Source organism: Podarcis melisellensis (genome assembly GCF_964234715.1).
Source record: "Podarcis melisellensis genome assembly, chromosome: 8".
Taxonomy (NCBI): domain Eukaryota; kingdom Metazoa; phylum Chordata; class Lepidosauria; order Squamata; family Lacertidae; genus Podarcis; species Podarcis melisellensis.
The window spans coordinates 72,037,730-72,064,049 of NC_138540.1; the positions used below are offsets into that span (position 1 = coordinate 72,037,730).

The 26,320-nt window shown below is 49.5% G+C and overlaps 1 protein-coding gene and 1 long non-coding RNA gene across 4 annotated transcripts in view; one reads left to right on the forward strand and one right to left on the reverse strand.

Annotated features, from left to right (window-relative positions):
- The window catches only part of APLP1 (amyloid beta precursor like protein 1), a 51,828-nt gene extending 31,131 nt beyond the window's left edge, over positions 1-20,697 (reverse strand). For 2 of the 3 annotated variants that reach the window (XM_081920611.1, XM_081920610.1), the window contains exons 1-9: positions 20,287-20,697; positions 12,719-12,886; positions 9,641-9,770; positions 9,142-9,254; positions 6,174-6,352; positions 5,578-5,834; positions 3,767-3,897; positions 2,970-3,044; positions 1,858-2,016 (exon numbers count right to left, since the gene is read on the reverse strand). In XM_081920611.1, coding sequence (XP_081776737.1) covers positions 1,858-2,016; positions 2,970-3,044; positions 3,767-3,897; positions 5,578-5,834; positions 6,174-6,352; positions 9,142-9,254; positions 9,641-9,770; positions 12,719-12,886; positions 20,287-20,388 — 1,314 coding nt within the window. In that variant the 5' untranslated portion in view covers positions 20,389-20,697. The remainder of the gene's footprint in view (positions 1-1,857; positions 2,017-2,969; positions 3,045-3,766; positions 3,898-5,577; positions 5,835-6,173; positions 6,353-9,141; positions 9,255-9,640; positions 9,771-12,718; positions 12,887-20,286) is intronic. The other variant, XM_081920612.1, reaches the window with a different exon arrangement.
- LOC309375396 lies at positions 4,456-7,264 on the forward strand. The gene is made up of 2 exons (XR_014170903.1): positions 4,456-5,227; positions 7,031-7,264. It is a non-coding gene; the product is annotated as an uncharacterized lncRNA (long non-coding RNA).
- Positions 20,698-26,320: the final 5,623 nt, after the last annotated feature.

Sequence of the window (26,320 nt, forward strand, 5' to 3'; positions counted from 1 at the left end):
AAGACAACAGAAAGATAAAGGCAGTAGAGAGGGGCGATCTCTTGTACCTTCCTCCCTTTTGCTTATTTTTTTATTACAGGAAGTCCAAAAGTCATGTAGCAAACAGCCATAACTTTTAGTTCACTGGAATTCTGGTTTCAGAAATTTAACTTTGCGTTGCCCATACGGGTTTCAAAAACTCATATTCTCAGCCTTTGTTGAGTAGGGGAAAAAAATGCTTTCTTGCTCAAAATCAGAGATTCTCAGGAGTTCTACCAGAAACTGACCTGAACCCACATCTTTCATTTCATTTTTTGCTCAGCACTTGCTCCAAGGAGCTCAGGGAAGCAAACATGGCCCCCTTTCCCCATGTTCTTCTCACAACAACCCTGTGAAGTAGAGCTTAGGCTGAGACACAATGAATAAAGACTCAAAGCCATGCAGTGAGATTTATGGCTGCGTGGAGAGTTGAACCGAATGTCCTGGGCTGAACAGAGAAATTCTAGCCATGTTTGCTTGATGTTAAGTCCCAAAGCGTTCAATAGAGCTTACTCTCTTTCAAAATATGTCTAAGATTGCTGCCTAATACATTAGCCACTTTGCTGCTCTGTGTATGTGCAGGATTCTTCCCCAGTACCAGATTCCTCAGAGTCCGAGCACACAGAGAACTTGAATTATAAAGCCTGATTCTTACAGGTGATGGAGGTAAAGCATTTACCCGTGTAAGCATGTCATGTGCAGTCAGTTACATTTAAATGCACACATACATGGAGTAGCACATCCATGTGCAATGTGAAGCATTCATGTGAATCTACATGAGATTGGGCATGTGCTGGACAAATGTGTCCTGTATATTAACATGCCCAGATTTATAGTCAGTGCAGAGCGCAAGGGAGTCTGGGTAATAAGGTCTCCAAGGAAAAACAAAAAGATCTTTAACAGAGAGGGTGTTAACAATGGGGGAGAAGAAAGAATTTGAACTAGAAAACAGTGGCGTAGCGTGGGGGGGTGCAGGGGGGCCGGCCGCACCGGGCGCAACATCTGGGGGTTAGGGTTAGGGGGCGCAAATCCACAGGTTAGGGGGCGCAGATTATTTGTCTTGCCCTGGGTGCTGACAACCCACGCTACGCCACTGCTAGAAAAGGACAAGTTAATGCATAATCTTTTTTAAAAAACCCCTCATACTTCCCCCTACAAAAGGGAGCTGCTTAAAGTGGCTTACAAACGAAAGCAACAATTATCTTATTGTTAAAAACTAATTTAACGGTGGAAGGTTCGTAGGCTATGAAGGACTTGCTCACAAATTCATTGACAGCTGCATGAATTAGTATAGCCAGGAAGTGGAAGGGGCAAGCAGAATATAAAATGGAAGAATGATAATAAAGAGGTGTGGGGTATAGCTTTTAATGATAAATTAAAATGTGACATTAAGGTAGCAGGAGAAATGATTTTGAGGAGATACGGAAGGCATCTGTAGAATTTGTACTGTTAAAGCGGAAAGGGGTCAAACCATCGCAAGAGGTGTTGACATTCTGGGAGGTTGGATAGTTACAATGGAATGGCCTCGGTGGTGGGGTGCACATTTTTTTTCTTATTTATTTATGATTATGACTTTGTCAAAAAAAATTTTTTTATAAAAAATAATGTATAAAATGTAAATAAATGTATAAAATATAAATAAAATAATGAAAATGAAAAAAACAAAACAAAAACTAATTTAACAAAACCAAGAAGACGCAAAAAGCCCAAAGAGTGGTGCCATTTGAGGGAGGCAATGGCATCCAACCAGGTAAAAGTACAGGTAAAGGTAAAGAACATCATCCCTGAGCAGCTTCCCACCCAACTCATCTCCTCCCTCCTCTATATGCTTTTCCTTACCTGGGGATTATCAGTCTGCACAGCAGTCAGGTAGCTCTCTAGTGCCGCCCGTCGGTTATCGTTGAGCAGGGCCACCACACGGGCCAAATGAGTCTCGACCAGCCGCTGTCGCTCTCGAGACACCTGCTCCTCCAGCGTCTGAAGGATGGACTGGAAGTGCTGGGTCAGCCAAGAGAGAAGGCGAGAGGGTCATGAAGTTAAATGTATCTGCTGGGACCAAAGGGTGATGGTCTGGGAGCATCTGGTGCTGCACAGCACCGCTGAAGTTAAGCAGATGTGCAAGCCCTCTCACGCTGCCCCCTTCAACACCTGATGTTGAGTTTTGGGAGGGTGGGAGGAGCACGCTGCCTGTCAATCATGTGAAATAACAATTGCGTGATGCGATTGAGATGCGGGTAGCTATGCCCACCTGTCAAAATTGGCCCATGGGGTGGGGGCAAAAGCAAAAAAGATTCCCCACGGGTTAGTGTGGGGTTTTTGGAGAGGTTATAGGAGGCGTTGGACTGATGGAAGCCCCAGTAAATACATCTAAACAGACAAAACATGAAGTTAATTCATATGCTTTTTTCCACAAAATAGCAGTTTGGGAATGGGGGAGATAAATGACGCCAATTCAAAATAAAAAAAATATAGACATTCCAAAGCCAGCATTCAAAAATGGAAAAATTACAAAAGGAGCCAAAAGTAGCAACGAAAGAAACTTAAAAATGTGTTATTTTAAATGTGTTTTAATTTATTTTGGGAATTTGTATACTACTCTTCCAACAAATTCCCAGCGCAGCTGACATTTTTAATACTGGCATGAAAAATAGCCCCCCCCCAAGCATTCAAAAGTATAGAAACAATCTGCCCAAGATGTAAAACAATTTCCAAACCAGCACCATCATTAAATAAAAACACCTAGGAAAAAGTAAGCTGGAATAGGTGGGGGTTTTTTATATAAAAAAAAGTCCATTAAAAAGTCTCAATCAAAAGCTCCATTCACACTTTGGTAAGTAAAGTGTTCCATAGCTGTGGGGCCATCACTGAAAAGGTCCTTACTAACGTGATTTGATTTTACTGGCAAAGCGTCTCCAGAGCTGATCTCAATACAATCCTTCTCTAGTCCTCACCTCATTGAGTGCCTGACGATCCGTCTTGGGCAGGTTTTTTGCTTGGTTGTCTGCCTCGGCCCACTCCTTCATCACCTGTTGAATTGAAACAAAGCAATGAGGTGCGGATGATGCTCCCACAAAAAGGCCCACATCTCTTTCTGGCACAGAGCCTGGCCCCATGATGCAGTTTCCTTTCACCCTCCCTCTCCAGTATTGCTTCTCAGGCTTGAAGGCATGCATTTTATATATTGGATATTGCTGTTTTGTATAGAGCAGGAACGTTCAACTTCCAATAAGTTTTTTTTTGGGGGGGGGCACTCAGGGACCGGGATCGACCAGGGACATTCCGCGATCAACCGGTAGATAGAGATCGACCGGTTGGACATCCCTGGTATAGAGTAAATTCAACATTTAGAGATGGAATTATGGGCAGGTGTCCCAGGTGACCGTTTGGAGCCCCTGCCACAGACTCTCTCCAATCCGCTCAGCAGCCAAAACAAAACAATCAGCTCATCTTCACTCGTAAAGCTGGCCTACATGACAGGCATTGTGTTAACACTTGGTTTGTCTTATTCATGGGGAAAATTTACAACATCAAAGCCTATTCAGCAAGATGTGCCTCTGAGCGATTGTGATCAAATCCGCACATGCAAATTTATCATCCTATGCGATGAGTACAAATTGTGCCTTCTAAATTGTGAAACAGGCTACCGATGCATTGAAGACGTTCACAATTTAAGCAAAGGGAAGTGTGTTTCACCAAGGGCACCCCTCAATTGGGGTGACAGTTGCTCTAGAGCTGCACCCCCCATCACCTCATTGATCTGTCTCATGCGCCGTTCCTCCAAGTCCATCTTGGCACGCAGGAAGTTGGCATGTTCGTTCCCATCTCCGGGCATTTCAAAATAAACGTCCACTCCGTCGGTGGGGCGAGGGGTGGGGGCCACTGGAAACACAGGAAGTGCGTTACACAAGGCAACATGCCTCGGCCCTCCCACCCACACGAAACATTCCCCGCAGGACAGGGGACTCCCCACTCAGGCAAGGCATCAATACACAACCTTCTCCAACCTTCTAGAACTCCAGCTCCCATTAGCCCTAGCGTGATGGGAGTCATAGTCTAATAACCCCTGGAGGACGCCATGTTGTCAAAGGCTGTAATATAGCCTCACATGGCATAACAGGCCCACCCCCCTTATTTTTCAGTTGCTGTTTCATTAATAGTGTTTCACAGATTTTATATATTCACTGTGATATTCACTGTTTTATATATTACTGTATTATCGCTCTATAAGACGCACCAGACCACAAGACACACCTAGTTTTTGGAGGAGGAAAACAAGAAAAAAAATATTCTGAATCCCAGAAGCCAGAACAGCGATCCCTCTTGCTGTTCTGGCTTCTGGGATAGCTGTGCAGCCTGCATTCGCTCCATAAGATGCACACACATTTCCCCTTACTTTTTAGGAGGGAAAAAGTGAGTCTTATAGAGCAAAAAATACGGTATTTGTTGATTATTTTATATGATTTATGCTGTACAGACAACTCCCAATTTATGAAGGGGTTACGTTCCAAGGCACTGTGCATTTAAGGGAAATCACATATATTTCAAACAACATTGAAAAAGCCTGCAAGCACCTCATTCCGCCCCTGCCCCATTCTGCCCTTTTTTGTGACTTTTTCAGGTCACTTCCAGGTTCAGCATGATGTGCGCATGCGCGGTTGTGCCTGTATTGGACATGCCTAAAATGGTCGCTGCCTGTTTTTGTGATGTTCTACCATGTTGTTGTTTCTTACTGCTTGTAAGCCGCTTTGAGATCCATTTGAATGTAAAGCTAAACAATACACTGAATTGAATCAAACCCCACCTCTTACAAAAAATGTACAAGGCAAAAGAATGCTGAATTCTCAGCTCCACTTGGCGCCTCATGGACTGAGGCGGGAGTGCCCCCTTGTGCCCCGCCTCCGAGCTGTGTCGGCTGAGGGACGCACTGGCTCACTGCGTCTGCCCCTTTGTGTCAGGGAGAGCCAGGTTCCGAGCTGCCTCTAGAACAGGCGCCCCATTGTGAGGAGGACGAGGAGGAGACATGACCAGGACAAGCAGCTGAGCATTTCCGTCTTGTCCTACCACCCCTTGTAGCTGCTTGCTGGCTCCATGCGCCCCTCCTTTCATGTGCTAACATCTGCAGCAGGGATTCCATGAACTTCGCCCTTCAGAAGTGGCCCGAATGGGAGCGCTGACTTCACCCACTCTCAGAAAAACAAAGTACGGCTAGGTTCAGGTTCCATTTCTTGAGATAAGCATCTTCAGTAGGCCTCTCTCATCCTTGCTTTTTTTAAGACAGATCAACAGGGCCTCCCAGAAAGGTGATGGAAAGGATGGAGGAGGATGAAGCTCCTTTACCTCCCTCCCTACTACTTCTAGAGAGGTGAACAGGCAAGTGAGGAAGAGCAGGTGGGGAACCTGTAGCCCTTCGGATGCTGTTGGACTACAACTCCCATCAACCCCGTCTATTGGCCACACTCACAGGGGCTGATGGGAGTTGGAGCCCAACAACATCTGGTGGTCCACAGCTTCACCATCCCGGCTCCAGTCGCTAGCCCTGCCCTGTGCTCCAGAGCTTACCTTTGATATCCTCTTCGGTGGTCTGCGTGGTGGTCGTGATGGTAGTCTGGGTGATGCTGTCGTCATAGTAACCCGGCTCCACAAAATAGTCATCCCAGGCAGCAGGGAAAGGGTCGGGGTCAGGGGCACTATCTCCAGGGCTTTCCTCCTCGTCGTCCTCGTCCTCCTCCACCTCTTCATCTTCATCCAGGTCCCCTTCTTCCTCCATTTCCAGGCTCTCTTCCTCTGTTGGGATGCGTCCTGTCGGAACCTTGTTGCTGAAGAAACAACCATCCGGTCAGGAGTCTGCACAATCGATACTTAAAGGGAAGAGTGTGCATTTTGGCGGGGTCTTTCTGGCAAGGGGGAAATTGTGTGGGGAACACCTTGCAGAACATCTAAAGCAGTGTGAATGCCACCTGGGGGGAAGCAAATAGGGCCTTGAATTTTGCACAATTAAAAACCTGAATTAAAATAAATTCTGATTATTTTGTGGGGGGAGGGGAATATATTGCAATTTCCCAACATGGATCCTCTTAAGCTCCAAAGTGTCCCATACAGCACACCATCCACATTAAAGGGTGAGTGGCAAGTGCAGCTTGGGGTCGTTTGCTCACCTGTGCAGGGCCTCCTCTCTCAGATGGGCAAGGATCTGGGGTGCCTCAGTGGCTTGTTCCAGCCTGAGAGCTGTGGGGCGTGCAGGGCAACACACATATTCGACCCCACGGAAGCGGTCTGCCCCGCAGGGCAACAGCATGCCATAGCTGTGAAGCTCCAGCTCCTCACCGCTGCAGGCCTGGGAATGGGAGATGAACAATGTCAGAATGCTGCTAAGTCACTCATTGGCTCAGTTCAGACACCACACCAAAGCATGATTTGCGCTAGCCATTGTGCTTTGAACCTGCGCTATGGTTTGAGCTTCAAGATGTACAGCAAGCAAGCCATGGTTCGCAGCCACTTGTCTCCTTTCATTTTCCATCTGCTCAACACACACCTTCACGCCTCTCACCATGGGGCAACAGCCTCTTTTAAGGCAGAACAATGACCCTAACTGTGGTTTGTGACTTCAGATGCCGCAGCAAACCGTGGTTAGTACAAACCATGGTTTGCAAACCACCCCCAGTTTGTGGTTTGGATATTCTTATTTGGCAGGCTTTCACAGAACACAGTTTGTAAACTAGCATAAAAAGACAGTCATAGTACCAATTCATGGTTTCCAATTATGTTTGAATGCAACCAATTCTCACTGTGAGGTTGGCGAACTTTACATTTAAAAGAAAATTAAAATTCTGCATCAAAGTATCTCAAAATTCTGTTACGAGGAATACCAAACAAATCATGCCAACTTGTAGACCTTTGCAAATTAAACACATCTACATGATTTCTCCTGCTGTGCATGATATATTCTACACTTTAAAACTGGTTTTCCTAATTTATCCCACTTTCTGCTACTCCAGAGTGGGGCAGGGCAAAGAAATAGCACAGGGACCTGAAACCTCATCCCTCAGCTAGAAACCTTATCCAGCAGCCATTCTTTTTTTCTGAGATTTTGGCAGACACTGATTGCACCGTGCCAACATTATTTTCATACTCATGAGGTCTAAAAACTTTTTTTTATAAAGGAAACCTATGTTTTTTGGAAGCCCTCCTATCTTATTTTACTCTTCAGATTAAGAACATAACCCATAAAGACCTCGTCCTCCATTTATTAACTGCAGTGAGATTAGTGACTGCAAAAAAGGGGTACACTTTAAAAACCTGGATTTCACAAGTATTGGACATTGTGCATATGGGCAAATTAAGTAATTCACAAAAGGAATATCCGCCTTGGGGTGGGGAGAAAGACTCACACCTTCTAAACGACATGGTATCCTTTTATTGACTTGGTTAAGGGAACCAGACAGGGTTTTCACCCTCCATTGATTTACGGAACCTTATGGCTACTTTCATTTGGCTGCCTTTCTTGGAACATATAAAGCTAAAACCATCAGCTCCTATTTTTTCTTTCTTTTCTGTATGCCTACTAAGCTCTGTATTCCTTGTATGGATATGTTTTGTAACCTGAAATTAAAAAGCAGCAAAAAACCCCACACTATTTTTAAAAAGGAAGCTAAATTCCATAGTTTTTTTCTGTGCTATTGTGAAATTGCCACACACACACACTTATACACTACCAGGAGTGGGCAGCCTTTTTGCGCCCAAGGACCACATGGTAGTGGGTAGGATCAAGACCTGGCCAGGACTACTATCTCCCTCATCCCCCAGTCACAAATGCCCCCAGGTCATACAAACTCTCTCCTTTAACACTTATCTGACACGCAGACTCGCAATCCCAGACACCCACATTCCCTCCGTGATCCCCTCCACTCACACACAACACAACAGCTGCCTAGCTCTGCAGGAACTTCAGTGTTTCCTCTGCTCCCCAGCCCAAAAAGAAAGTCAGCGGTAAAAATGACTTGCTTGACATGATGTACAGTATTATTATTAATATGTATTTATTTTACTTCTATACAGCCCTATACCCGAAGGTCTCAGGGAGGTTCACTTACATAAAATCAAAACAAAAACCAGATTAACCTCCCTCCTGAAAAGAGCCAGCATTTTAAAAAGGGTATAGGATGTCAGGTCAGGCAAAGGCCTGGTTGAAAAGGAATGTTTTTGCCTGGCGCCTAAAGATGTATAGTCAAGGCGCCAGGCGGACTTCCCTGGGGAGAGCATTCCACAGACGGGGAGCCACTGCAGTGAAGGCCCATTCTCATGTTGCCACCCTCCTGACCTCTCGAGGAGGAGGCACACAAAGAAGGGCCTCAGAAGATGATCTCAGGGTCTGGTAGCTTCATATGGGAAGAGGCGGTCCTTAAGGTATTGCGGTCCTGAGCCGTTTGAGGCTTTATAGGTCAAAACCAGCACTTTGAATTGGGCCCAGAAATTAATCCTAGGTTGCATTATATCACGGTCATCCTCCAGGGACATTTAATAGGAAACTTGGGAGGTTAAAAGTTATCATTGCCAGCATCCTACTTTGGGAGGAAGCGGCGAGGGTTATCAAAAACCAGCCTGTAACTGCGGCACAAACACTCTCTCAACTCTCTCTTAAAGCAGTGTTTCCCAAACTGGGGCCTCCAGCTGTTTTTGGACTACAACTCCCATCATCCCTAGCTAGCAGGATCAGTGGTCAGGGATGATGGGAATTGTAGTCCGAAAACAACAACAACAACAACTGGAGACCCAAGTTTGGGAAAACACTGTTTTAAAGAGTCTTGGCAGCCTCTTCACTTTCAGCAGAGCTTGCCTTAAAGCAGGGATAGGAAACCTGCAGTCCCTGGCTTGTTTTCAAGTCCCTGGAGAAAGGGAAAGAGGGCAGGTGGAGGATATGCTAAAATGGGCAGAGCTTTGGAAGGGGGAGTTTTCTACAAACCATTGACAGCCCACTCAGCAGTGGGGAAAAGAGAGAGAGGAAAGAGGAGGCTGGCAGATCGCTCCTGAGGAAATGTGACCCTCAACTGGAAAAAGAAAGCTTTCCCACCCTCACTTTAAAGTATCTGCTACTTTCCCTTCCCTAAGGTGCTCCCAGCTGCTCACCTCTTTGGCCACGCTGTGCCAATATAAGTAGGTCTCGCACGAATCCATTTTTTCTTGGTGCAGGAATTTGCACTTGTCGGGCACGAGGAGAGCTTCGCTCACAAATTCACCTACTAGAGAAGGGACAGAAGGAGGCAGCGTTACAATTTATGACTTTTTTTTTAATCCCACCCATCCTTGAAAGAGTTCAAGGCAGCGTGCATGGCCCATTTTATCCTAACCACAACCCTGCGAGGTAGGAAGCAGCTCAGTAGGAAAGCACTTGCTTTACAAGCAGAGAGACAATGATCTGCAGGGTCTAGACCAGGAATGGGGAACCTCTGGTGTTCTCCATGCTGATCAGCTTCCATCAGCCCCTGTCAGTTTAGCCAGGGATGATGGGAAGTGAGGTCCAACCACACCTGGAAAGCCCCAGCTTCTCCAGCCCTGGTCTACACAAAATACAGCAAGCGCAGCTCTCGTGCCAACTCCCTGCGGCTGTTCCTCATCTGGCACTTACCCAGACACTGATAGGGCACCACGATGTGCTGGTGGCCTTTGCATTTGGGCCTCCCCTTCTTGCACCAGTTGTCGATCGTGACAGGCTGGGTGCCCTCCACGGCGTTGGTGATCTGCAACTCGGGATACACCTGCGAGTGGTGCATAGAAGAGACACACAAATCACAGCAGGGAAGGGGAGACAGGGAGAGGGGACACAAGAGCTTTTGATACTTATGATGCATCAGAGAACAATGGCACATACATACACTTCCTCCTCCTCCCTCTGAAGGAGCGCCTTAGAGTGGCAAAGCTGGAGTTCCTAAGTATAGCGGTGGCCCTACAATGAGGCAGAGGGAGGGAGCCACCTCAAGCGGTAGGTGCTGAGGGGCAGGGAGCAATAGTGAGGTGTTGGGAGGGCCATCTGTGCATGCTAGGTGGCCTGTTCTGATCCCCGTAAGCTAGCCTGACGCCTTCAGGTGGGGTAGAGGATGCTGCCCTGTTGGTGGTGTTGATGCCAGCTTCAACTGCAAGTCTTCTCTGGCATGTTTTTGTACAATGAAGGGGAGAGGGTGTCAACCTGAATTGCCCCAGGCAGCCTTGTCTGAGCAGAGCTCCTTCAGATCGTACTCTGGGCTCAGATTCCATGTTCAAGGCACAGGAGCGGGTGGGTGGGTTGCAAGGGCAAACAAGAAAAATCCCATTTCCCAAACAAGAGCAGGGTGAACCTGAAGGGGCATGGGATGGCCAGCTCATGATAAACTTTGGTGCCTGAGGTGGAAAATGGCATCCTTCTGGCAATGTGTCCCGGGACCCAAAAAACCTTTTCAGAAGACATTTTCTGGATATTGCTGCCAAATGCGGCAAGTCCAGTGGTCACAAGAGATAGTGACTTTACAGTGGTGGCTCCTGGCTAGGGAATGCCTTCCTCACTTCTTCACTGCATTGTGCTCTTTTCAGCACCAAGCAAAGACCCCAGTTTCTCTCTCTCCAGTTTTAGAACTTTTAAAAACACTTATTTATGCTATTGCTGTTTCTCTTGCTGGTTTTAACTATTTCTGTGGTATATATTCAATTTTAAAAAATAAATAAATACTTGCATTAAACGCATGGCTCCTGGTGGATTTGTGAGTTTAACTTTTATTTGTGATCTGCACAGAGGACTTTTTGTTAACTGTAGGTAGGAAATCTACCGCGGCGGCATTACACAACTCTGGTTTGTTTGAACAACAGTTGTGCTGGAGACTAGATAGAGCCCTATGGACCACCTCTCTCTCCCCTCTGCAAACACTTTGAACTCTGAAATCTGCCTCCTTTTCTTTGCCGTAGGACCACCCTTGGGAAAGCCATAGAGCTGCAGTGTTTCTTCCAGGGCAAGGATGGCTATGGGGGTCCTTTTCTGCTTGCTTCCCCCTTACATCATTTGGCTGGGCTAATTTGTCTGCACCTTTTGACTTAAATCGCCACTTAATGGTCCGTTTATTACAACACAACGGCATACGTAAGGCGCTTTGAATACTTGAGCATAAATGCAGATGTGGCGTTATTATCCCCATACTGCAGACAGGAATGCTGAGAGGGGGTGGCTGGGCTAGGGCCAGCTGATGATTTCATGGCAGCTGAGAGAGCTTAAACTTTGAGGAAGGGTCATAGCTCAGTGGTAGAGCATCTGCCTTGCATGCAGAACGTCCCAGGTTTGATCCCCAGGTAGGGCTGGGAATGTCCAAGTCCGTACTGAGAGCATGCAGGCGTCCTGCGCCTGCAAACAGAGTGCTTATTATGATCTGGATTAACTGGGGGTAGTGGGAAGGAGCGATGACGCTCCCTTATTATGGCAGGTAGCTGGACTTTCCTGATGCGCCAGTGGTGCAGATGCTTGTCTTGGGTGGGGGGAGTGGCACTGCCAATAACATTCACAAAGAGATAGTGGCCTTGCCAGATGCATCTGTTTCAGCACGGGAGAGAGAAGTCCTAACCAAAGCAGGAGGGCACACAGCTTGGTGCGTGAGAGTCAGACAAACAGAAAGTCTGGTGCCAATGCTTCTGGGTGCTTGTGTACCTGAGGGTCTGTCTATCAACACATTTTGAGATGGACTGGGGACCTCTGATGGTCCTTATATCTCCGCTGATGCCAACAACCAGCACCTGTGTGGTTTCGTTGGTGTAGGACCTGGACAATTGGGTTCAAATCCCACTCATCTCACTGGGAGAACTTGGGCTAAAGACCGACTATCAGCCTGACCTACCTCACAGGCTTGCTGTGAGGAAAACATGAGGGAAGGGGGAAATCGTGCATGCCACCTTGAGCCTCTTGGAGGAAAAGTGGGATGTAAAGATAACAGCACATAAAAGATACCAACAAACATCACTTTCAGCGCTCATGGCCCCAAGCATCTCAGCATATATGGAATGGCAGTGGGCAAAGGGACATCATTCTAGAAGTGAGCTCATTTATTATTTTCTTGCTCTATAGGTTTATAGGCCATCCAATAAGCTTAGCATTGTATACATGGAATGCCCAGGTAGCTAGACAGCCAGGTAACTGACCTGTTTGGTTTCACTGATGAATCTATTCCTGGTGCACGTGTGTGGTTCTTTGTGTACGTTTATGACTTAGCAGGCAATGGGAAATATGTCTGCCTGAAACCCTGGATAGCTGCTACCAAGCTAGCTGGTCGAAAAGACTCAACAGATATAAGGCAAGTTCCTAATAGATCAAATAGCCTTGGGTCATTTCTCTGGACCCAGTTAAAGAGAAATGGGCTTCAATGGATTGAGCTGGTAGACCAGTGCTTCCCAAACTTGGGTCGTCAGCTGTTTTGGAACTGCAGTTCCTATCATCCCTGACCATTTGTCCTGCTAGGGATGGTGGGAGTTGTAGTCTAAAAAGAGCTGGAGACCCAAGTTTGGGAAATGACAAAGACAGGGACAGCCAAGGTTAGATTCACAATGGTGTGTGTGGACTCCTGTGCAGGGCTAAGCATATGGTTCAGGGTGAATTGAAGCAGAACTGGAAGGTGGAGATGGGACAAGCCAAAAAGGAGAAGGAGGGCTCGAGGAAGCACTGGGAGTGGAAGAGGAGCAGGCGAGCGCTTGATACCTCCTGGCAGTAGCTCCGGATCTCCTCACTGGTGTGGAAGCAGGTGTTGGTGCCGAAGGCGTCAGGCTCCCAGCGCCCTGTCTGTACATTGAGATGCAGGACCAGCTTCCCACAGAACATGGCCACTTGGGGAGTCCCGAGTGCCGGGCCAAGGGCTGCCCCCATCCCCTGCAACACACAAAGGGAAGAGAGGGGTGATAAGACGGGCACGTTCTGCAAAACACCAGGCACACGTTTGGATCACGTTGAACAGTCTCCTCCTGGCAGGGCACCTCCCAGAGCTAGCAGGGAAGGGTGTTCCCCGGCCACATCACTCCCATGACCCCCCACGAAGCTCGCATCTTCGCATCTACCTGCCCTTTTGCTGTTTCCCTCCCCCCATCTTTGTTTGCACCATCTCTCCGTCTCTCTCCGTCTTCTCCTCCTCAGCAACCGTGGGGATGTTGTTGCTGTGGCAACCGCTCCCCATGGAGTTGCCAGATCTTCTCTGTTGCCATGGAGACCAGCTCCCAGATGGAAATTAATACTGCATCACCAGCCCCTCCCTCAGCAGTTTCTCATCTTGGGCCCACTCCCACCAGGCAGCACCACCACCTCCTCCTCGTCTTCCTCGCCGCCCCCCACCGCTCCCAGCTCACCTTCCTTCCACTCCTTTTCTCTATTCCTTCATCTAGAATCTCGCTATGCTGCCATCCATCTCTGTCCAAATGCCATCCCCCCCCCCCAGTTTCTTCCCTCTCTCCCATCTCAGTCAGTGTTTCTCACAGTGCCGCTTCATTGGGCCTCCACAGCTGGCACCCACTAGAGACACAAGGTGTGGGTCGAGCAGGGGCTCCCCCACCTTATCATTCTCCTCTGTCCCGTGCTTGCCCCTCTCCACTTCCACTAAGGGGCCCAGGCCTCTGAGGGCCACTGCAGCACCAGTGTGCCTGGTTCAGTGACAACAACGCTGTTTTCATAACTTCGCCCGGCTGGACCAAAGGCACAAACAAGGCCTTATTCACCACAGTGTCCAAGGTAGCAAGCCAGAAGGCGGCACTAGAAAGGGGGAGACAAGGCCCCAGCTAAACAAGCACCTGTAGGCTAAGGATAGATAGGTCTGTTAATTTCAGTTCCTCCCCCTTTTTTCTAATATTACGCTCAGTTATCCACATTTCCACATCAGTTCGCGAATTTGAAAGGTCCTCATGAAAATTGTCAACATTTTTGTGCCGATTCCTCCTAATATATATGTGTTTTATGCAATTCTGCCTAATTCATGTTTGCAAGCAAAACACATTGTCCTTCTGCTAGGATAGTATATTTTTACTCTCCTATATGCATTTTTGTACATATTGCATGGCTGGAGAGGTGCATTGCAAAATTCAGAGAGACGCGTGAATTTCGAGGGATAAAATCCTAGAGTTGTAGAGTTGGAAGGGACCGTGAGGGTCATCTAGTCCAACCCCTTGCAATGCAGGAATCTTTTGCCCAACGTGGGGCTCAAACCCACGACCCTGAGATTAAGAGTCTCATGCTCTACTGACTGAGCTATCTCTGCATGGTTGCGTTTCAGTTTCTGCGCTGCCTTGGAAAGCGAGAATTACAACACAAACTGAACTGAACTCTCTCCCCTGATTCCTAGCCACAGGTTCCTCACCCTTGACCTAAAACAGCCCAACATTTTCCTGACAGAGCCAATTCAAAACAGCCAGGCAGAAATGTGGCACAACCTTCCACAAAACACCAACATTCACAACAGGGAATTCATTTATTTCTGAAACCACCTCTGTGTCAAAAAAAAATTGTCTCCATGCAGAAAGCCAATACATTAGTGTGTTTGCTAGGCATCCTAGACTCACCCTTCAAACATAGCTATTTTACACCCACCACAGAATTTATAAGGTGTGCAAGTCCATTTTTAATTTAAAAGCAAAACAACCAAGCTAAAAGGGGGCATTTAATTAATAAAACATTTGGTAATTGCAAACTGAACTGAATCTCTTCCCACTTTCCTAGCTAAGGCCAAAGCAATAACAGGTCTGGAAGGACCAGAGTAGTCCCACTGAAATGAATGGGTGTGTGATATTACGATTTATTAACTTACATATTGGTTCCAAAATGGCTTCTAAGCAGTTTCCAAGCACAAAATTCCTTTCAAAATTTGTACGTAATCGAAATGCACAATGAAGTCGGCCATGCCCGTTTGTTTCAATAGGTCTACTCCGGGTAGGACTAGCATAAGATACAACCCATCGGAAGTCCGAATCTGGAGAGACAAATTGCAAGCAGTGCTGGCTGCAGGCCAAGGATGGGGGCCAGCCTGTGAAAGGGCTACAGACACACAGAGTTTGTTTTAAGCGTGGGTGTAGCAAGAGCAAACACAGCACTTGAGGGACAAGTGTAAAGAGGAGCTGCAGGAGGACGGTGAGTGTGGGGGACCTGTGGTGCTAGTGGCGGGGGCGGGAGGGAGAGGAGATGGGGGGAAGGCAAAGATGGCTTTGGTTCCGGCTAGGAGACCCAGCGGTGGAGCTGCAAAAAGACTTCCCTGCCACTCCCACTTCCCCTGCAGTCTCCGCTCTGCCTGGATTGAACTAAGGGTCTCGGTTTTCCTGCTCTTGGGGAGGAGGGAGAAGGTGACAGCTTGAGGCAAGGGAGGGAGATTAGGAAGACCTGCTCTGCAATCCCCCTAAGAGATGGGGGGGTGGATGGACAGTGCAACCAGGAACACACGTCAGGTACATATGGGGCCTGCACTTTCCCTCCAAGCTGGCAGAGGGTGGCCGGGGGGGGGGGGGAATAGAACAGGCAACTGTGTGTGTGTGTGTGCATGCGTGTGTGCAAGGGGGAGGACAATGGAGAAGTGAGGCTTGGATTAAGTTGGATCCCGTGGCTAAGCTGCTGCTCTGAGCGATTAAGCAGCTGCTGCAATTTGGTTGCAGGCTGACCTCCCTGCAGGCTGGGGTGGAGTGGGGTTAGGCATCAAAAACAAAAAGGGGGGGTGCAGAAAAAAGGAGAGGCCTGAGTCATCACCCCCCTACCCAATCAGCACCCTGACCAAGAATCTGGTGTGTGTGTGTGTGTGTGTGTGTGTGTGTGCGCATACACACAGCATCAATGACAGGTGAACGATGACAAAGAGGTAGCCGGGAAATGGAAGCCAGAGCGGCACGGAAGTGGTTAATTGGCACCGGGATTAATAAGTGCAGCGCTAATCCCCCCTCCTGCTCCCCCCCCCACAAGCACTTAGCGAGATGAGATAGAGAGGAGAGGAAGCATCCACCTGCTTCCCCCCTCCCCCCTTCCAACACAGGATCTGCGGGGGGGGGGTGAGTGTTAGGGACCCTGCAGAAAAAAAGCCACAGTCTGCTGGCTCCTCCCCAACTTTACGTTGCAGGAGGAAACTGTGCAGGGTTAAAAGAGGGATGCAGCCTGAGAGAGGCAGAAGTGTGGAGGGAGGGAGGTAAAAAGGAAGGGAGATGGAAAAGGCTTATATTTTCTCTCTGCCTCCCTCAAAGCTGCAACTTGCCCTGCGTCCCATCCCTCCTGAGCTGATTCAGGCTGCTCAGAGCATCACAGCACCAGCTAGCTGTGTGAGATGGAGGAAGAGCGGGCCGGGAGCCAAGCGAGAAGCAGCAAGGAGTGAGAGGTGTAAGAATTGAGGCTCCTTTTTGCCCCTGCTGTCCTGTGGAGCAGCAGGCACCTCACGAAGCACCCCAGATTTATGGGGAACCTCGCCCATGCAAAGACGATGGCTTTTGCAAGTCTCTGCAGAAATGCAGGCTTGTGCAGGGACCCTGTTCCCTTGTCCAGTGGAGGAGGGTGGCAAGTTCACCCACCCACCAAGCCTTGCTTGGCTCCACACACTTGAAGCAGATCAGTCAAAACACACCACTGCAAAAAAGATGAGTGGTCTCTAGCGGGAGAGTGACCTGGGGCTTCTACACAGCACATTTTGGTTTTAAGGCCTAACAGAACCTTCATGAAGGGTATGGAGCCTTCTCTGTGATTATACGGCCACAACCCCCCACTGCGACCAGGAGGAGATGAATACAGCAACTGGATGAGTCCTTCTTGGTAGATTGGTAGATTGTGGCGCATGCAGAAGGGACAAGTAGAAGACTAGAAATAGCTTTCATTTCTAATACCGCACGCTATGTTCGGATTTAGGAACAATGGCAACTCAACTGCATTTACAACAGGAATTTCTCTGTGGGCTTTTACCACTGCCGTCCCACTTCAAGCAAGCCACAAATTGCCCTAGCTGCAGACAGTTCTCTTCTCTCAAGGAAAACAAAGAACAGCTCGTCACAAGTCTCCCAGCTGCCGTGAAGTAGAAACAAGGGACACCTAAGGGAGATGTGGGCTGGGCCTTGTGAAGCAGAACGCTTTGGGTTCCACCCCTGCTGACCCCATCCTCAATATGACGGGGAGGGCAAAGGGTGGCAGGCCCATCCAGTCTTCTTTCTAACTGAAGAGATCATAGAATTGTCTTGCTGGAATACAAAGATCATGACTCTGTCTAGACCAATGTTCTGTCTCCAACCATAACTAGTTCGCTGCCTTGGACAGTTGTAAGTTGGGCATGAGACCACAAGACAGGGCTTTTGGCTTGTCCAGGAGCTTCTCTACTGGAAGATGCTCTATCTAGAGATGTGAAGGTCTGGAAAATAACTGGGGGGGATCTGGGTTTTCTCTCTGCTTTTTTGGTGGGGAAGAACAGGGTGTGGGTGTGTGTTTTGGGGGGGAATCTGGGGGACAGGTTTTTCCTTAATTTTCCTAGTTTCTTTCCTGGGCCTTCACATCTCTTCCAGAGGTGTACCACCCCCGACACCTTGCTGGGGAAGGACAATTGGGGAGAGTGCTGTTGCACTCATGCTCTGCATGTGGACTTCCTAGGCATGTGTTTGGCCACTGAGAGAAAAGGAGGCTGGGCAAGACGAGGTGTTAAATCTGGTCCAGCTTGGACCTTCTCACAGAGGTGCTCTATTTAGCCAGCAGGTAGGGCCTGCAGAAAAGTGTTGCAGTAGGAAGCGCTCCTGTTCAGGGCTTGAGCCTGCTAGCCATGCCTACTTCAAGGTACTCCATTCCATTCCATTCTCTCTTCCTGCTGCCTCCCCCCCAAATACTCTACCTTTTATGTTGACAGAGCAAGCTAAAGTTTCATTAGATTGCTTAGGTCCCCCAATTTGTTGTCCTTCTCTAGCCTGCTAGGACCACAAAGCTTGCCAGTCCATATATTAGATATGCAGATGATAGAAGGTAGGTCTGTCTGAAACTAGCAGCTGCCACCATCACAAGAACACACAAAGAACCACAGTTCCCATGGGCTTTCTTGCTTTCTGTTCAGAAAGGAGCCAAGTTCTGTATTGAGAACACAGGATCTTAGCGCTGACTGAGACCCATTTTGGAATTAATAATTATTATCGCATGCCTCCCACCAAGAAACAGCACATGATGACTCTATTGCCATTATTCACCTGTTCTCAGAGAGGGGGAGTATCCTGAGATCTGGTAGGGTACAAGCAACTATGGCCAACTGGTTTTCTTCTGCCAGCTAGGCTCTTCAGCACTGACAACCCTCACCACCATGGTAAACACAGATGGTGCTTCTCCGGCGCAATGTGCCAACCCATGGCCAAAAGCCATTTCCCCCCACAGAGCAAAACAAGAAAGGAGTAGCGAGCAAAGTCTCCCCCACCGCCCCAACACATGCACCACGAGGAATCTGCATCCAAACCAAGGCTTTGCACGGGGGTCTTGTGCTACAGAGGACCAAGAATGGTGCAGCACCAGGAAGTTGCTTCTGCATCTTATCTCAGTGAGCTAAGGGTGGGAGGTATGACTTGGCGGGGGCTCCTTTGATCAAAGCGTTACAACAAGGTCCTAAAGAGAGCCAGGAAGGATGAAGAGCAGGCCTGCAGCTTTGGCCTGGGGGGGGGGGGAAGGCAGCAGGGTGGGCAACGATCGAGACCAAAACCACATCTGACATGGAATAACTGCAATTTGAGCTCCTGGGTTTTTAAAGATTTTTTATGGGGGGCGAGTAGAAATGGTGGGGGCAATGCTGGCTCTATGTTTTGAAAGGCCCTAGGCCTAAGCAGCCTCCCTCCCCCCCCCGGTCAGTGAGCTAACCCCCCACTGCAGTAGGTCCAGGGGGTCTCTTGCCAGGGGAGGAACCTTCAGCAGATGCTTGAGCAATGCCAATTCTTGATAGGGAAGATATGGCACAGTCTAGGCTTGATGTTGCGAGTGGAGGAGGAGGGAGACCATCCTGCGCTCCACAGAAGATGGCAGGTTGACAGCCCAGATGGAGGACTGCAATCTTCACCAGGCATGGCTTGGCCCACCAGCCTCTCTCTCTGCTGTGCAAACCAGAGACAGACAGACTCTGTGCAGGCCCCACCCCATCATTTCAAAACAAGTCTCTTTTGGTACTTCCCCTGAGCTCAGGAAGGCCACCATCTGCTTAACCCTCATTGCTGTGTTGGATGGGACAGATAATAGGATGCTTCCCTGACTTCCAGGCCATGGGGCTGAGGGGCTGTGAAGTTCACCTGGAGGAATGTGTTCCCCCGCCCAATCCTGGGTAGGTCAGTGGGATTTGGGCTGCATGCACACCATACATTCAAAGCACTTTCCCCCCACTCTCCACACCAGAAGAATCCTGGGAACCATAGTTGGTAATGTAGATCTGGACAGGGGAAACTACAATTCCCATGATTATGCTTAAATGCAGGGTCCATATGCAGCCTTGCTCACAGGCAAGCAAAAACAAAACAGAGAGGAGTGCCAATCCGGAGAGAAAACCCACACTACCCAGATGAGCCCAAGGACCTCTTTAAAAAATGCCCCACTGGCTTTGAAACAAGGGGGCCCTGCAGCCCAGCCCCCAAATGCCACTCCAGAGGCAAAAGGTGAGACGTCTGGGGTCCAGAGGAGGTCTCAGGGAGGAGGGGGAGAGCGCCACGCCACGCCGGCCTCTCTTCTCGCTTTGGGGACACCCCGTCTCCCAAGCAGATGAAGTGGGTGGGTGTCGATCCCCGCCCCCCAGGCCTGCTATCTCCAGATGGAATCTGGGCAGGGCGAGCAAACAGCAAAACAGATGCCCGCTTCTCCTTGGAACAAGCACTCGGTGCGCAGGCAGAGAGGGGGACGGCTGCTGGGCTTCCCCCCTCCCTGCCCAGTCCCTTGCCTGGACATCACCTACGACGTCGCCTCCTCCAGCCGCTACTCTCCGTGCTAGGTAGCTAGCTAGCAGCCAGCCAGTCTGCCTGCCCGCCCGCCCGCCCGCTCTCCCTCCAGGCGCAGGTTTCCCGATAAGCGCCTCCTTCCTTAGCCTCTTAACCAGGAGGAGATCCGAGGGGATCAAGGGTCTCTCCCTTGTGCCAGTGACCTTGGGCAACCCGCCCCGGACACCTTGAGCACGCCATCCTCGCCCGGCAGTCCCCTCCTCCTGCGCTCCAAAGAGACACCTCGTCGAGGCTGGGCAATAAAAGCCCCCGCAAGCTCCCCGGGCGCAGCAGCCGCCCAGGAGGCTCTCCCTCCCTCCCTCCTGCCCCACCCACCCACCCTCTCGGCGGGCTCACCTGGGTGTTGGCTGCGCCTCCGGGCGCCAGGCAAGAAGCCAGCAAGAGCAACGGCGCCAGCAAGCAGCGCGCAGCGACGGCGCATCCCGCCGCCCCAGCCATGGCTCGCTCGCTCGCTCTCCCTTTCAGCCGACGCTGCGGCCGCTTCTCCTGCGGCGCCCGGGAGCTTCCCGCCTCCTCCTGGCGGCGAAGCCAAGGGGGAACCCGGGATGGGTGGCGGCGCTGGGGGAGATCCTAGGGCTTGGGGGTCGCCTCCCTGCGCGCGCTTGCACCAGCTCAAGCGCTGCTGCTGCTGCTGTTGCTGCGGCGCCGTCGGTTCCCAGCTGGGCTGTGACAGGAGGAGCTGGCCCCGCTGCTGCTGCTGCTGCCACCGCCTGCTCCTCCTCTTTCCCCGCCGCCGCTGCGGCTGCAGCGCTTCTCCCTGGCCCCTCCTCCTTGCCCCTCCCGCCGCTCTGCCTGCAGCCACAATAGCTGCGACGTAGCGCCCAGCAGGGCGGAGCCAGAGTCGCAGCAGCCTGGGGGCGGGGCTCGCGGGCCGCTTGCAGACGGAGGAGGTGGGCGGGGAGCCTTCGCGGCTGCCCCTTTTCCAAGCAAGCGGGGGGGGGGGGGGAGGCTGGGGTGTCCCGTCGAACCTGATCGCCGTGCGCTTTTCTTCGCAGCCGGAAAACGCCCCTCGGATCCGAGGTGCCTGGAGGAAAGGCGGCGGGATTGCGGAGAGAGGCGAGGGAGGGGCCTGCAGCGACCATGGAGAGGGTTTCTGGTAGAAGGGAATGGTACTCTGTCCATGCTTAGGGGCGGTCTCGCTTTAGGCTGCAGTTCAGAGACACCGCTTACCCTGGAGCAAGGCCCATTCAAGTTCAATGGGATTTATTTCCCAGTAGGATGGGGTTGTTAATTAGACAGTGGGTGCGGCGCGAGGAGAGCTCTTCTTGCTGAGCCTTTGGGTGATGTCCGAAAGTCCCTTAGTGATGCGCTTAGGTAGTTTTAGACTCTGGACTTAATGGTCCCATGCCCCAGCTTTTGATGACAGTGTGGAACTTTGCTTCCTTCCTGCTTGGAGACTCTGGTGGGGCCTTGCCCCCGATACTGTTGGTTCATAGCAGTCACAGGGGCAGGAGGCAACTGCCCCCTCTGTGAGTTCACACGAATGCCTAACTAGTGCTCCCCCCACAAGCCCTCTTCAGACATCCAAAAAACCTTGTTTTTTTGCATTTATATCACACCTTTCCTCCAAATAACTCCAGGAGAAGCACACAGTTCTCTCCTTTCCTCATTTTATCCTCAGAAGCCTGTGAGGTAGGTTAGGCAGAGAGAGCACGACTGGCCCAAGGGTCAGTGGCGTAGCGTGGGTTGTCAGCACCTGGGGCAAGGCAAGTAATTTGCACCCCCTAACCCGTGGATTTGCACCCCCTAACCCGTGGATTTGCACCCCCTAACCCGTGGATTTGCGCCCCCTAACCCTAACCCCCAGATGTTGCGCCCGGTGCGGCCGGTCCCCCCCTGCACCCCCACGCTACGCCACTGCCAAGGGTTACCAGTGAGCTACATGGTTAGGGGGCGGGCGGTTTCAAACCCTGGTCTTCCACACCCCAGCCCAGTGCACGAACCTGTTGCAGGGACAGTGGGGTGCATGATCTTGCTTCACCAATCCCAACACTGATTATTTACAGCTTCTGAACATCCCAAAGAGCCTTTCCCCTTCTGTTCTCCTTTGAATTGAGAGACTCCTGTCGCTCAGATGAATTCAGAGCAGGTAGAAGTTCCCCATCATCTGGACTTCCCTAGTAAATTTCTGTTTGCTGTGTACATTGTTAAACCTTTCAGATCCTTGGTGCATCTAGTAGCCCAACACTGACTGCTCTGACTAGAAACAGCTCTCCAGGGTTTGGGGCAGAGTTATTTCTCATCGCTTGGTACCAGAGATCTTTTTATTCATGGAGATGCCATGGAATTGGTGATGGGTCCCAAGACTTACATGCAGAGCAAGTTCTGTGCTTCTGAGTGACATGAAACTCACCCATTTGAGACCCGCCATGGGGTAAGGTGGCCTCCGTCAGCAAATCCTTTGACCGTTGACACAAAGAGATTGTGAAGAGCTCTAGAAACGATCCAAAATTCTCTCTCCAAACTGAGAGAATGGTTAACATGGCAAATGCAATCCAAGTGTAAACAGGAGCAAAGTGATGCATGTTGGGGGTGGAGACCCATAGTTTCACATATCTGCTCATTGGGGTTTGAACTTGTGGCGAGTGACCAGAAATAAGACCTTGCGGTTGCAGTAAATAGCTTGATGATGATGTTGGTCATGCCAGTGTGTGGCACATCTCTGAAAAAGACAAAATTCACATGGAAGGCAGCACATGGCAGCCTCGGGTAAATTTGACAGCTAATTCAGCCTGGGAAACGTGGAAAGGGCGCATGTTGCTCTCCTGTCCTTTAAGAGATGGGGACTTGGTCAGCAGCTGGTTAAGAGATGGCTAGAAGCCCCCTGTGAGCCGCTCTGAATTTTCCAAGGAGTGCGTTTGCCTCTCTGGAATGTGCCCTTGAACACTGATAATGCTAGAGAGGTGGTATACGAGTGGGTGCGCAAACTTTCACCCACTTCTTCTCCTGACCGCAAGAAGCTTGCTGCATGAAGGAGAACATCCCATTCTGTTCGCTCACTTTCCCTTCTGGCCTTGCCCACTGCTTGGCATCTAGCTCCCAAAAGGTTGCCCTGCAGGGAATATGGCCCCTGGGTTTGAAAAACAGTGCCCCTATGCTCCAGAGACCCCTCATGCGAGAGCCAGTGTGGTGTAGTGGTTGAGAGCGGTAGTCTTGTAATCTGGTGAACCAGGTTCGCGTCTCCGCTCCTCCACATGCAGCTGCTGGGTGACCTTGGGCCAGTCACACTTCTCTGAAGTCTCTCAGCCCCACTCACCTCACAGAGTGTTGTTGTGGGGGAGGAAGGGAAAGGAGAATGTTAGCCGCTTTGAGACTCCTGAAGGGGAGTGAAAGGCGTGATATCAAATCCAAAACTCCTCCTTTTGCTGCTGCTAAGTCGGCCACACCTTGTCTCTGTGGCCTGTTCATGCAGGGCTGTTGGCCCCTTGCTCAGGGCAGCCTCGTGTGATAACCTGTGTCAGTGAGCAAGACGTACCTTCTAAAAAGAGGCCATTTGCACATTTAGCTGCTCTTTATTTTTGAGTAATGAGAGAGATCAAATGGACGAAGAATGGCCGGTTTCATTGGCCTCTGCCTCTTAACAGCTGCTTGATCTGCAGGTGCTGGATCCCTTTTCTCTCCATGCTTTGAAGATCTGCCCAGCCCTTGATGTTACCATCTTGGTCCAGTAAACATGGCATTATTGGCCTGAGGATGAGTCTGGTGGAGCTCTCTTCCTTCCTTCCTTCCTTCCTTCCTCTCCTCTGGTGCTTCATACTGGAAAACTTCCTGTCGGAGCCACTCTTGCCTGTGTTTGTTCCATACCCATTCTATCCTGTTTCTGTGCTAATCGGCACATTTTTTTTAAAAAAAAGGAAAAAAACTGCACAAAAGTTCATATTTAAACACCTACTTTTGAATGCCTTTTGTCATTTGCATTTCTGTAGCATCTCCTAAAGTCACGCTTTTATACTATTTCCTCCTAAGATGCACTTGGAGTGAAATGCAAAGCATAGCTACTCTTGTAAAAACATCAGGATCTGACCCATTGGCCTGTCAAGGCCAGCATCCCGTTCTCACAGCAGCCAGATGCCGATGAGAATCCTGCAAACAGGATTGTGAGCGCAATAGTGATCTTTTGCCCATTCTGATTTGTCAGGATTTGTGCAGATTGAAGTTCTCAAGCATCCCTAGTTAAAAACTTCGGCTTTTCACTGATGTCTGAAAAACTGGGAATCCTTTTGCTCCTTTGATGGTGAACTGGGATGTGAAGCCGGCACAGGAAGGATGAGGAAGCAGAAGTCCTCCATGCCCCAAATCAAGATGTAATTCTTTTAGGGAGGCAAAGTGCCCTCTGGCATTCAGTTACAACCACATCGCATCACCTCATCTCTGCCTTGTGACACTGACACACTCTGTGAACAAACACTCGCAGAGCAGGGACCCAGCTGCTCTCCACTCTTGTTATGATGCCCGGCAGTGTTAAGCAGAATGCATTATGGAGAGCTGCAGCGAGGGCCAGGAGACTGCTGCAACCAATGGCAACCAGCTAGCATGCTAGTGCAGCAAATGCAATTAAGGCTTAAGGCAGCTGAGAGAAGGAAGAGGACCTCTCTCTCTCTCTCTCTCTCTCTCTCTCTCTCTCTCTCTCTCTCTCTCGCCTTACATGACTGGCAGGGGGAGGCTGGATGGTTTGCTAAATCACAGCTTGTTGCTCTCACCTCACATCCAGCGAGGATGTCCCTGTGTTCAGCACAGGAGCCACAAATTGCCCTTCTGGGTTTTTCATCAGCATCAAGGAAAAATCCTTGCATCCCGTGTGTGTGTGTTTGCATGTCCACACACCCCAGTGCAGGCACATTACCAAGCAGGTGTTGAGCAGCGTCAACTCAAGCAGCACAGATCACCTGGCTGGGGGGCTGGGGGAGGTTGCAGAGTTGGAAGAGGCTGCAAAAGTCCAACCCCCTGCAATGCAGGAATCACAGCTGAAGGGCGACTATCCTTGTGAAGGAAAGTTCACTACTGAATATGGAAAACCTTCCTTCCTCTTCTGAAAGAAGCTGTCCTTTTGGAGTGTTTTTATATGCAGGAAGCAAGGTTTAGCTACGAAGGGCCAAAACCTATGAAATTTGCTGGTCACGTGCATGATTTCGGGTTGCAACCTGGAGATCTACCCTGTACCTTTAAATTCCCTGCAACGGCCATGGGCAGAGAAGCTGACCTTTCTCCCCTATCTCCTGTCATCCATCTCCACCCCATTCCAGAGATTCTTGCTTTTTACAGCAGGGGGTGGAGATGACACATTCAGGGATAGAAGGATTAGAAGTTGCTGCCCCATTGGCACGACTGAGCTTTGTACCTTGTGAGCTGGCAACACTGCTTTGGCCCTCTCTACTCAACTATCTATCCAGCAGCTGAAATAAATATAGCATCCTTTGCCAACCTGGTGCCCTCCAGAGATTGGCCCAAAGCTAGTGAGACTAACTTGTGCAGTCAACATTGCATTGCCATTCCTTTCTAAATTTGCTTAAAAATTGACAATATCAGTGTCCTTTTGGTCAAGTCATCCACACCTGAACGATCGCAGATTCACACATGCAAATTTACCACCTTATATATAGAGTGCAAGGGAATAAATGGTGCCATGAAGTTGTGAAATGGGCTATAAATGCTTTTCTTAAAAACAAGAGGAGGTAGTCAACCATGTTTTGCTCACCAGCTGCCCCACGGAAAAGAACGGAACCAATTTAGCCCTGCTTTTTAATTTCAGTGGGTCTACTTGGCGTATAACTTACTTGAATGCCACCCCATGTATTTGTCAGTTTGCATTTTTTAGTACAGAAAGTACTGATCTGATGTGTAGAGATCTTTCCTTTTCTGTTTAATACAAGAAGGTTCAAGAAGGTTTCTGATGTTTGGGTTATTTCTTCTGGAAAGCTGAGTACAGCTGATTTAAACGGGTTCTGCAATCTTTCTGTCAAGGTTGTGCTGACTATAATAGTAAGGGCAGGAGAAGCCTGGATCTCACACACTTTTCTCTTTCTGTCTCTTTGTCCTAGAGTGGTGTTCTGTATGCTATAGTGTTAAGTTTGTCTTATTATAAGTATTGTAAGTTTTGCTGTAAGCGCTGCAACTGGATTTTTAATGGACTGTGCCAATCCTGAATGTATTGGATTTGTGACCACTTGCCCTCCGTAGAAGTAAAACTCTGCTGGATGAAATACAATTGCCTCTGGTCTATTTTTTGGGAACTGTGCATTGTGTTTAAGATTTTTCCTCCTCTGGAGATGGTGCGACAGTATTCATGTGGGATGGGCCAAAAATGCCTCTCACTTGGGGCACCATTTGGCCCAGGATAGGCCAAACATCTGCAGATTTAAAGGAACAGGGA